The sequence below is a fragment of the Centroberyx affinis genome, unplaced genomic scaffold (assembly GCF_046629955.1).
Source record: "Centroberyx affinis isolate AG114_WGS23_722 - 3 ecotype Tasmania unplaced genomic scaffold, CSIRO-AGI_Caff_v1 ptg000657l_1, whole genome shotgun sequence".
In the NCBI taxonomy this organism is placed as follows: Eukaryota; Metazoa; Chordata; class Actinopteri; order Beryciformes; family Berycidae; genus Centroberyx; species Centroberyx affinis.
This window is the reverse complement of record NW_027279283.1, coordinates 132,306-143,195: the sequence shown is the minus strand read 5'-3', so window position 1 is coordinate 143,195 and position 10,890 is coordinate 132,306. Positions and strand designations below refer to the sequence as shown.

At 41.2% G+C, this 10,890-nt stretch overlaps 1 protein-coding gene across 1 annotated transcript in view; it reads left to right on the top strand.

Annotated features, from left to right (window-relative positions):
- Positions 1-6,835: 6,835 nt before the first annotated feature.
- Positions 6,836-10,890, top strand: part of kcnq1.1 (potassium voltage-gated channel, KQT-like subfamily, member 1.1) — a 28,252-nt gene continuing 24,197 nt past the window's right edge. The window contains exon 1 of the mRNA XM_071519102.1: positions 6,836-7,016. Coding sequence (XP_071375203.1) covers positions 6,886-7,016 — 131 coding nt within the window. The 5' untranslated portion in view covers positions 6,836-6,885. The remainder of the gene's footprint in view (positions 7,017-10,890) is intronic.

The window sequence follows — 10,890 nt, the reverse complement described above, 5'->3', positions numbered from 1 at the left end:
ATAACCTTAGTTGTCTCCTGGATTGTTTAAATGAATGTCTCATGAAAATTCCTTCATTCATTTAATGATGAATGACAATCTTTAAAGAACCATTTCTGAATAAATTTCACAAGTATTATTCCTGCCTGTCCATGACATGTTGTCTGTTTTCTAATGGTTGTTATGTTAAAGTAATCAATAACATTCCACAAATTGAACACGTAAAATAGCACTTTCCTGAGAAATACATCTCATTTAAATATGTACAAAAAGTTTATTTCAGATTATTTTAAACATGTTTGCTCCAATATTCAACAGTAGGAAAGAGAGAAGGTATAAGAGGGAAAACAAATTCTGATAAACAGCAACAGACGGCTCAGTCTGAGTCATTAATGTTCTAAATGCACATGATTCAAACATGATTCAAACTCTTGAGATTGATGTGGGCACATACATTGGAGCTGTATCTTAGCGTGACAGAATGTATAGCACACACATTGCTAATTTTGGTCAGCAATATCCACAGCAACCATGAATTCCATTGTAAAACCATGTTCATAGTTGCCACTGATGAATATATTAATATTATATAAAGTAAATGTAACCAAATACCTCTGCGATAAGCCTAGACTTAGGATGAAATGCAGTTCACATGCATTCACCATCACTTTCTCTTCATATTCAAGGATTAGGTTTTAGCTTTATCTCGAATTGAACTGCTATTCTAGTTATACTGCTGTACTGCTGCTAGAGTGACTGAGAAAGATTAACTCTTTTAAATTTGCACACCGCTCTCCTCTAGTCTCTTAATCACCAACTATGTTTATTACCACAGACAGATTTCTTACTCCCAGATGAGCTCAATAATAAGCAGATTTCTAGGTCCCTAATGGAAGCATAAATAGCGGTTGTCGTGAAGGACAGAATTAAATACGACCGTACCATGAATTAGGGGTGTCTTTACATGAACACAAAGGAACTTTTTTGCAGTTACGGCAAGTTAAAACAGAGGACAAACTTAAAAATTGTCTTGATACAAAAGCAGGACCAAAAATTGGGCTGTTACTTGATGGCAGTGAGTATTTATTCATATTTATTATTATCGGCTGTGGGTCACAGAAAGTAATGTTACACTAGGTAGAGTGGATCAAGTGATGTGAAACCATGTTGTTTCTGGGATGGGATGGGATGGGGGTCATTAACAGGGTCATATTGGGAGGAGGCTCAGCTGTATCGTTTCCATTTATTGTTTTCATAATGTGGGTGTTATGAAGCCTTTTGAGACAAACAGTGATTAAGGGCTAAACAAATAAACTTGCCTTGACTCAGAGATGTGTACACATCTTTTGACCTTTGTGGGATCTGGAATGACAATATAAGGGGATCTATAAGTAGATCTACATGTATACATTGTGTATGTGTGTGTGTGTGTGTGTGTAACCATGTGTATGTATTTTTGTACACCGAGGTGACTCTTTGACTTTGACATCATCTTCATTCAGAGGAACACAGCTCATCTGGTCCTCTTCCTTCTACCTGGATAAAGTCACACCTGTATCTCTTGAAAATTTGTACAATACGTAATCCTTATCATGCCACAATAGTTGTTGCTCATTTTCTGCTGTGAAGACAAAATCTCAGCAATCCAAACGGTGTTGATACTCTAATAGAAGATATGCAGAGCCATCAGTGCTCTATAAAGTTATAACTATAAAGTTAACTTACTAGAACTCATATGGCTATGATGAATACTCTAAATCACCCGTTGTTTTGTGCACAGCAACTTAGCTTAACCTTTCATGAAACCATCCTTGCTCAGACAGAGTAAAGCCATGAAAACCCCTTTGCAAAGTGTTTTCCAACATTTCCCACCCCAAAATGCATGTGTAATCTTTTTGATAGCTACAGTTGGCGCATCACAACTAACCTACAGCATTGATGGAAATCCATCAAAGTGTGTTTTATGCTGAATGAAAACAAAACTGACTGGCTAACGTTTGCTGTGGCATGTTGATGGCTGGGTCAGAATTTGGCATAAAACAAAATGAATCCAGTGATGAATCCTGACTGGTGTCAACAGTACAGGCTGGTGGTGGTGGTGTTATGGTGCGGTGTGTGTTTTCTTGGCACACAGTAGGCCCCTTAGTACCAATGGAGCATCATTTGAATGCCACAGCATACCTAACTGGAGCTAATTAGCTGAGGTTCAGGAGCGGGGCCACACCTCAACTCCACCTCTTCCTGTCATAACCTGTACGTCTACCTGCCCTGCACACCTGTTTGTTTTTGTTCTTCCCTTGAACCGTTTGCATTTGTGGTAGTAGTCTAATCTCCTGTGTTGGCTACTGGTAAGCGAACCCTTATGCCTTTTTTTTATATAGATTATTGTTATGAATTTGGTTCACTACCTTAGGAGCATTTGTTGGGCCATGTGACCTAGACTGAGAATGGCCTACAGGTGTCTCCTTTGGAATAACCCCTCCTTGTTGGTGTGTATCTCTTTTCCCTGTTCTGTTTATGTGATTGTGGTTGTTTGCCTGATGAAGATCCTATGACCGAAACGTCGCAATGCGGTATCGTGCAAGTGTAGACAGTGTGCGGGATGATATTTCTTTCTAAATCCCTGCTAACTGAAAACCTAACATTGAATAAACGTTCAAACTGCATTCTGTTGATGGTGTGGTCCTAGCTCCTGAAACATTGTTGCTCCCTTCCCGGCCACAGTCGACCCTTTTCCAAATGGATTCTTCCAGGAGGATAACGCACCATGTCACACAGCATGCATCGCCTCAAGATGGTTCCAGGAACATGACAGAGACTTCAGTTTACTCCAGTGGCCTCTGCAGTCACCAGATCTCAAGCCAACAGAGCACCTTCAGGATGAGGTAGAACAGGATGTTCACTGCATGAATATGCTGGAGAAAAGATCTGCAGGAACTGTGCGTCGCTATCGAGTCAGCGTGGACCGAGATCCCTGTGGAATGTTTCCAGCACTTTGTTGAATCCATACCTCACAGAATTCAGGCTGTTCTGGAAGCAAAAGTGGGTCTGGTGCTATACAGGTGTACTGAATAAAGTGGACACTGAGTGTAGTTTGCCTAGGTATCTGGGGCTTCTGGGGCTACAGCATCTCCTCCGTTGTCCTAAAGATTTAACATATATATGGAATATGCATCTGAGTGGAGAGATAATCTTTTTTTTTCTTTTTTTTTAATACTTTTACTGCAAGAAATCATAATTCATTTTCCAATTACATATACCATATATAATTTGTTCATAGCCTTGAGGGTATTTTTGCAGAAGAAAGGACAGGAAAAACATAATGAAAGGATAAATACATATACAAGCCAACAGACTAGACAAAGAGAAAAGAAAAAAAATCATATATAATGTATGGTTAGATAATGTTATAATGTAACCATTGTTATCCGAGTGAAAAGACACATTCAAAGACAATCAAGACAATCAAGTTATTCAATAACTCCACGAAGCCTATCCCCGATATAGGACAAGCACACAGTTTGTAATTCTGTTATAACCATTATTCCCTAAGCCGCACACACACTTGCATTTAATTATTCATGAGCCAGGTGGGGTCAAGTTCTCCCTACAGATGAAATATATTATATGTGTATGACTGAGTGTATGACTCATGTTGGGTACTGTCATCACAGTTCATTGGGATTTGTCACAAACCATAACGCCCTCATCCATCATTATACATTGCATTCCAGGGCTTGATTGGCCATGTCTTTACATAAATAGATTCAGTTGCTGATAATTTATTCATAAGGCCATAGAGGGAGAGCTTCCCTTCCCTCTATGTATTTATATTTCTCAGAAATGTGGAGGACAATACAGTCTGAGATCACATGACTAATTTCTGCTGACTGGCCCAAAAGCTTGGACAGAGCCACTTTAGAAAGCCTTCATGATCTGTGCTGCCTTCCCATGGAAAGAAACCTGCAGAAAGATTTCCACCTTAAGGAACTGGTGACGAGTTCAAAGCCGTTCTTGAGACTAAGGAAGATGAACCCATTGGAAATTGTTGATGTTGAAGGTGATAATTTTAGGACTGCACTCTCTCTCTCTTGTTTTCTCTCTTTCTCAGATTCAGAGAAAGCTTTATTGGCATGAATCATGTGGCATTGAGTGTTGCCAAAGCATATTGCAATAGCACAGGACACAATAAGGTACAATACAGATCTGTCTATCTTTCTCTCCCTTTCTCTTTTTCCTCTGTTCCTCTTCCTTTCCTTTCCTTTTTTTTTGCGATCATCAATTCCTTATTATGAAATGCTATTGCTTTTTTCTGCCCGCAACTAAATGATGTGTTGCTGCTGTCTTGGCCAGGCCTCTACTGTAAAAGAGTTCATTGATCTCAAATGGATTAGCCCATGATGGTTAATAAAAAGAAGAAGCTTGGCTCATATGTATTAGGGCCTTGTGGGGAAAGGTGAGCTTCGATCCACATTTCTCCACATCATTGCAATGACACCACCAGTCATCAATAGTTTTCTGACTGCCCTCTGGTGTCAGCTTCAGTAGAAGGCAACATCATTTACTTTCTTAGCTGACTTTGTCTTCAACATGGGTTAAAAAACATAATATTATTATTTGGTATTATTGGCTCATGGATGTGTGAGTTAAGGATGAGGTAACAAGAAACTGTAGAAGGTGCTGTATGGAGTGTAGAGTTGTCAAATGGTATTGACTGTGACATTGTTGACAGCTGTCATGACTGAAAAAGTGTAAAATATACAGTATCTTGGGCTCTCTCAACATTGTACATATCTTATCTACCCTGAATCTTCTTCTTTCGAGCAACACAAGTAAAGTGAGGGTGGATTCCAACCCCAGTCTGCTCTTTTAAAAAAAAAAAAAAACTCCCCCTAATGACAAACCCATGCTTATATGTATATAGTACATATATTATAGGTAGCCTATGCCTACAAGCATGTGTAATCAATGTCTGTATGTGACTGTGCATGCACATGCAACTGAGTTATAAAGCATTAACACACATTGTCTTACAAAGACAAATAAACCTGCTGTAGATCCCAAAAACAGTTACGTACATCCACGTAATCCAATATGGGAGCATGGGTGACCTTCAGGATAACTATCTACCCTTTATACACTAATAGCAAAAACTCTATGAACAGCAAGGACCAGTTGGAGTTGTGCTACATTAATATCTACCTGGCAACAGAAGCTGTCATCACGTGGATGCCACTTGACTCCTATTAAAATCTGCTTCAGCCAACCTGTTTCCCCCTCCTTGCATTAGCTTGTCCAAGGTCACTGCAAAAAAAAAAAAAAAAAATCCACAATGTAACCTTGCAGGTTGTCAAATCAGGCTGTGTGTCCCTGGGGTTTCCCTCGACTAACACCAGGGTTGAGCAGGTTACTGTCAAACTGTAATTCATCACAGATTTCTTAGTAGTTGCTTAAAAATGTAATCTGCAACATATCGTGTTGCTCCAACTCAGTAATGTAATAATGTTTATATTTACCTCTATAAATGAAAAGGTTGTTTAAAAGTACAGTATGTTTTGGAGATACATTTTGAAGGCATTTCTGCTTTTTTTCCCCCAGCTTTTTTTATTTTTATTGTTTATTGTTTTTTATTGTTTACAGTACATAGTGGAGGAGGCAAGTTGGTGCTAAAAGATTGGATGAGAGACAAAGGCTCTGCATAAGCCACATGCAAACCTGCTGAGCCACCAAGACGCTCCATCTAAAATAATGTTTGTGTGTATAATCTCACAACATTTGCACATTTGATTAGGCCTATTGTTGGTGACAGGTAGGCAGGAGACTCTCACACACTGAGCTTGTAACCTTAATCAGGTATGTCATCTCAAACAATGCAAAACCATATCTACAAAAGCTGCCCACAGGAAACCAATGAGATCACCTCAATCCACAGTCTTTCCCTATCGGTTCTGGTTCCATTACATTGGGTGAAACAATAAATAAATGCATAGGAAAGTCCACAATAGGAAATATTCAACAGGTGAAAAACTACAGAGGCAATTGTATTACAAATGTATTTCAGTACTCTCTCTCTCTCTCTCTCTCTGTATGTGTGGGTGTACGCGCGCCCCCCACGAGGTTAGAAGTTAGGGAATTAATGTCAGGCAGTGGACTGCCCTTGCAATTCAAATGTGAGCCTGCATTACTGCGTGTGTATGGCCCTGTGTGAATCGGAGTTGAGCTGCCTCACTGAAATACACAATTAAGATGTAGAACAATGTTCACAGAGATCTCGAGAGGAAAGTTATTCCAGCGCATTGCTTGCATATAAAAATGGCTGAACGATGTTTCGACCTACTGCGCACTGTCCGGCGCTCAGCGCTCTCAAACTCGCAAAGGCTGATAAGTTCTCTGAAAGAGGCAGGGGGTATTCATACAGGAGTGAGACTCGCCCAATATCCTCAACAACCTAGAGAGCTGCAAAGTTAAGAAAAAAAAAAAAACATTCCGGTGATTTCAGTTAAGAGGAACAATCCCTACTATTGACTCCAGTCCTCCTGGTGCGACCAGGCGCGCAACAGAAGGTGTGCGCACACGGGCGAACATTTGTCCGTTTGATTCCGTTAAAGAGAAAACCAAGTGGAAAAAAAGTTAACCCAGCGACAGAGGGAAACCCGGGCAGCTACAATGTCCTTTTCTGCACCTGGTCAGCGGAACTCAAGGAGGTCTTCAGCTGCGGCAGCACGTGGAAACAAACCACCGGACTTGGAGATGTCGGAAGCCGCGTCTGGCGCCCATGAACCCGGGTCACCTGCCGGCATCATCAGGTTGTCAGCAGGGGACAAAATGCCCGAGGACGGCAACACTCACGCCGGGGACGGCCCTGTTCACACCGCAGTCATTCACCCGTACCTGTCTCACCCCCGGATGTCTGTGCGGATGTCGGTGTACAGCGCCGGGGTTCGACCGGTCCTCACCCGCGCGTACCTCCAAGGACGCGTGTATAACTTTCTGGAACGGCCGTCCGGCTGGAAATGCTTCGTCTATCACTTCACAGTGTGAGTGCTTTTAATTTCTTAATTATCAAGATACACGGGGCATTCAAGGGTATAATTGCAGTTCTAAGATCCCAATTAAATACGCAGTTAATTGCGCTGATAGAGCCTGGGTAGCCCTCACTACAAAGACCTGTAATAATCCTGTCAATTTTAGAAAGACTGCGCAGATATGACAACAAAACTCCAAGTCTCTGTAGGAATATTATAGCAATATTATAGTGATGCCATAGAAGATAAAAAAAAATTGCCATAGCACCATCACAATTAAGTCTCACAGACACAGAATAAGTCCCCACAGAAGTATTATAGGAATATTATACTGATCTTTCATTTGGGAGAGTACATTTTCCCTGGCACCATCAAAGCATTTAATTTTCCCAGACAGCTTTCAGTGCTGGAACACAGGAGTGACGCTGCTATTTCTAGTCTGTTCAGTGAGGCTGTAACAGTTGAACTTTTAAAACCTGTACACAACATTACAGGGTTTGTTTTTATAATTGTCTTTTTATTACTGCATTTTTCCACATTTACTGCCTTCTTGACTGCAGTCTGAAAGGCATATGAGACTCCACTCATTCTTAGGGCCTGGAGAGACATGAGGCAGTCTCTACTACCTGGTCTTGTGACAACAATATTGTCTGTGTATGAGAGTGTGTGACCTTGAAAAATAAATAATGCTGCTACACACTTAGTAACAAGCATATTATTTGGAGTATCCGTTGTGTGGTATGTGGTGGATTTTATCTGCTGAAGATTCACTATTCACTAACATGGAGTATTGAAGCTATCAGATTATGGTTCATCACTTGATGATAACTGAACAAAATCCTAAATTGATGTGACAGCTTTGTCATGTACTTTGTCAATCTGTCTGTTTTGGCGAAGGAATGAAATGCAGCTACTTCTGGTAAATACCTCTGGTGTCCCAGCCAGCCTTTACACCACCGGTGGCTGTTGAAATGCCAAAGTACTGCAGATGATACATTTGTTCTCGGTATCGCCCATGTCCAAGAAACTGACCCTTTACACAATGGATCCAGACTGGAGTGTTCAGGCCATGGTTGAGGAATGTGGGATTTGACCAGCCATGATCCCCCCCCCCCCCCCCCCCCCCCCCCCCCCGTTCCAGCTCGCCCCCCATGTGTCCTGTCTGTCCCCACTCGCTGGCACTGATAGTAGGCAGCTAAACTTGGCAGCCTGGCTCCTTTGGAAGAGGTAGTGGCCCCGCCTGGCACTGCCACCCTCTGACCCTGCAGCGCTGGAAGGGGTGCAGGGGAATGCAGCTTGTCGGCGCGGGTTAAAGTCCCAGTGATTCATAGGAAATGCGATCCAACACAGTACAACCCAATACGTTACAGCATTACCCAACACAACATAACGACACAATGCAAGACACGACAATGCAACCCAACAAGTAACACAACACAACAGCAGGGATGCTGGTGGCCACTGGGACCAAAGGACCCTGTTAGTTTTAGCATCCACAATTGAGGCATTATTTGACTGTACTTTCACAGTTGTTATAGCTTTGTAAGGTTGGTTAAGGTTATGGTAAAGTTGCTTATGGCTATGGTAAAGTTGGTTATGGTAAAGTTTCTTATGTTATGGTAAAGTTGCTTACGGTTATGGTAAAGTTGCTTATGGTTATGGTAAAGTTGCATATGGTAAGGTTTCTTATGTTATGGTAAAGTGGCTTATGTTTTGATCTTTCTGTAATTGACATTAGTATAGTGTAGTTGAGATGAAACTCTCCAACTTTGTCTCAATCCTAAAATACAAAGAGGCGTTAAATTTTGGTGGAAGGCTGTGCTGTTTGGATGAATAACAGCCCAGGGGGGTTTTTGGGTTTGGTTTGGTACCTTGTTTTGCAAGGGTGTGAGTGGGAGGAAGGCAGTTAAGAACAAGCATGGCCTTATCACTGACCCAGAACTACAGCTTCAGAGAGACCCAGGGCCTTATCAGAACTACCCCTGTGTGTGCGTGTGTACGTGTGTGTGTGTGTGTGTGTGTGTGTGTGTGTGTGGGGTGTGGGTGTGTGTGGGCGTTTGTGCTCTCAGGGAGGTCTGTTTGCTCCTGAAAAGTTTGTTCCAAAAAGTAACAACATGACTTCCATTTAGCATGCATCCAATTAATACATTATTTTCCGTACTCTCTTAAAAGATAAACCTCTTGGGAAGAAAGGACATTCAGCCATGATTTCTAAATAATTTTTGGCTGTCTTAGCATAACACTTGTTTGGTGTTTCACTGTAGATTGCAGTATATTAGCTGCGACCAGCAGCTAGTATGAGTCACTCTGACAGTGTGTTGGTCCCAGAAATAAAAAAAAAAACTTTACTGCCATATTTGCCATTGCAGGACACAGCTATAAAGACTCTATGGCCCCTTTCACATCTGGCATTAACATGCCTCTCGTATCCGGACTGTGTCTATATATCTTTTAGGTGGATTACATTTACACCTGCCAATAATATGCGTCTCATTCATCCACATTGGGATCAGATTTAACCCTAAAAAAGCCCCTCTGTTCTGTGAAACAGTTGTGGTCAGGGCTCTGGGTAAACATCTACACACAACCAACCTAACCCTCACCAGACTGTCATGTACGTCACTTGCTCTTGTAATATTTACATTGTTTAAAATTGACAGTAAATGTCTCGCTTGTTCCCCATCCATGAGCGTCCTGACAATCCATTTTTGAAAGTATACTGTCCAAGCTGCCTGCTGCCTGTGTGTTTTTCTTGCGCTATCCAATCAAAATCCGATCACCCACGATACATGTTAATGCCAGGTGTGAGGCGGGCCACACCAAAGATCCTGCTGTAATCCCAAACAAGTCAATGTGGGGCAAAACTGCAGTTTAACACAAAAGACGTGCTTGTTAAACTGATAAAGGTGATATTTTGAACTGGCACTGCATGTTCACAGAATGGATCCAACTGATACAACGCAGCAGCTACGATTCTTACTGGAGCAAAAAGACGAGATCATATCACCCCAATTTTACTTTAATCTATCCATTGGTTGCTTATTAGATTTATAACTGATTTTGAAGATTTTATGATCATTTTAAGGCCTGGTTAGCGCTGGCACTAAGCTTTATCATTGCCCTTTTAATATGAGGCAGATTGTAGCCTGAGGTTGGGAAGTTTCCTATTGGCTGTTCCGAAGTCTTGATTAAAAACTTTGCCATCAGTGCGCCAAGACTTTGGAACAACCTGCCTGATAAAGCAGTATTATCTTTTAAATAACCTCTTAAATCTCACATATTTTTATTATTTTATTTTTTTACTTAATTTTGACCTGCCTCTTACGTGTTGCTTTTCTGTTCTTGATTGACTTTTTTCAGCTGATTTTAATTTGATCTTTTTATTTGTATCTGCTCCTTTGTAAAGCACTTTGCAGCTGTGTTTTGAAAAGTGCTACACAAATAAAGATTACTGCTGTTGTTGTTCCAAACAGGAAGAGTGACAGTAACACCTAGTGACATGGTCAGCAGCGTCATTACTAACTCTCATCCCATCCTCTGCTTTGTCTTTACACTCACTGCACAGCAGACTGCAAGCGAACCTGTCCATCAATAATAGATAGGAGGAATGCTTTGAGCTTTTGTTTAGAGTTCAATGGTGCCCAAACCAGGCTGCCAGTGCCAAAGGGCCCATACAGTCTAGAGGTAAGGGAAGTGATATATTTCATTACAGTTACAGTAGATATGGACTGAACAGGTAGATAGTCAAAATAAAGCATGCACGGTGGCTAGGGATGGGATGATATACTGTATATCGAAATTCAATGTATCGCAATACAAAGATGTGACAATAGCTACATTTTATTCTGCTGTAATAATCACAAATGAGACGGCTTGCCCATCACAA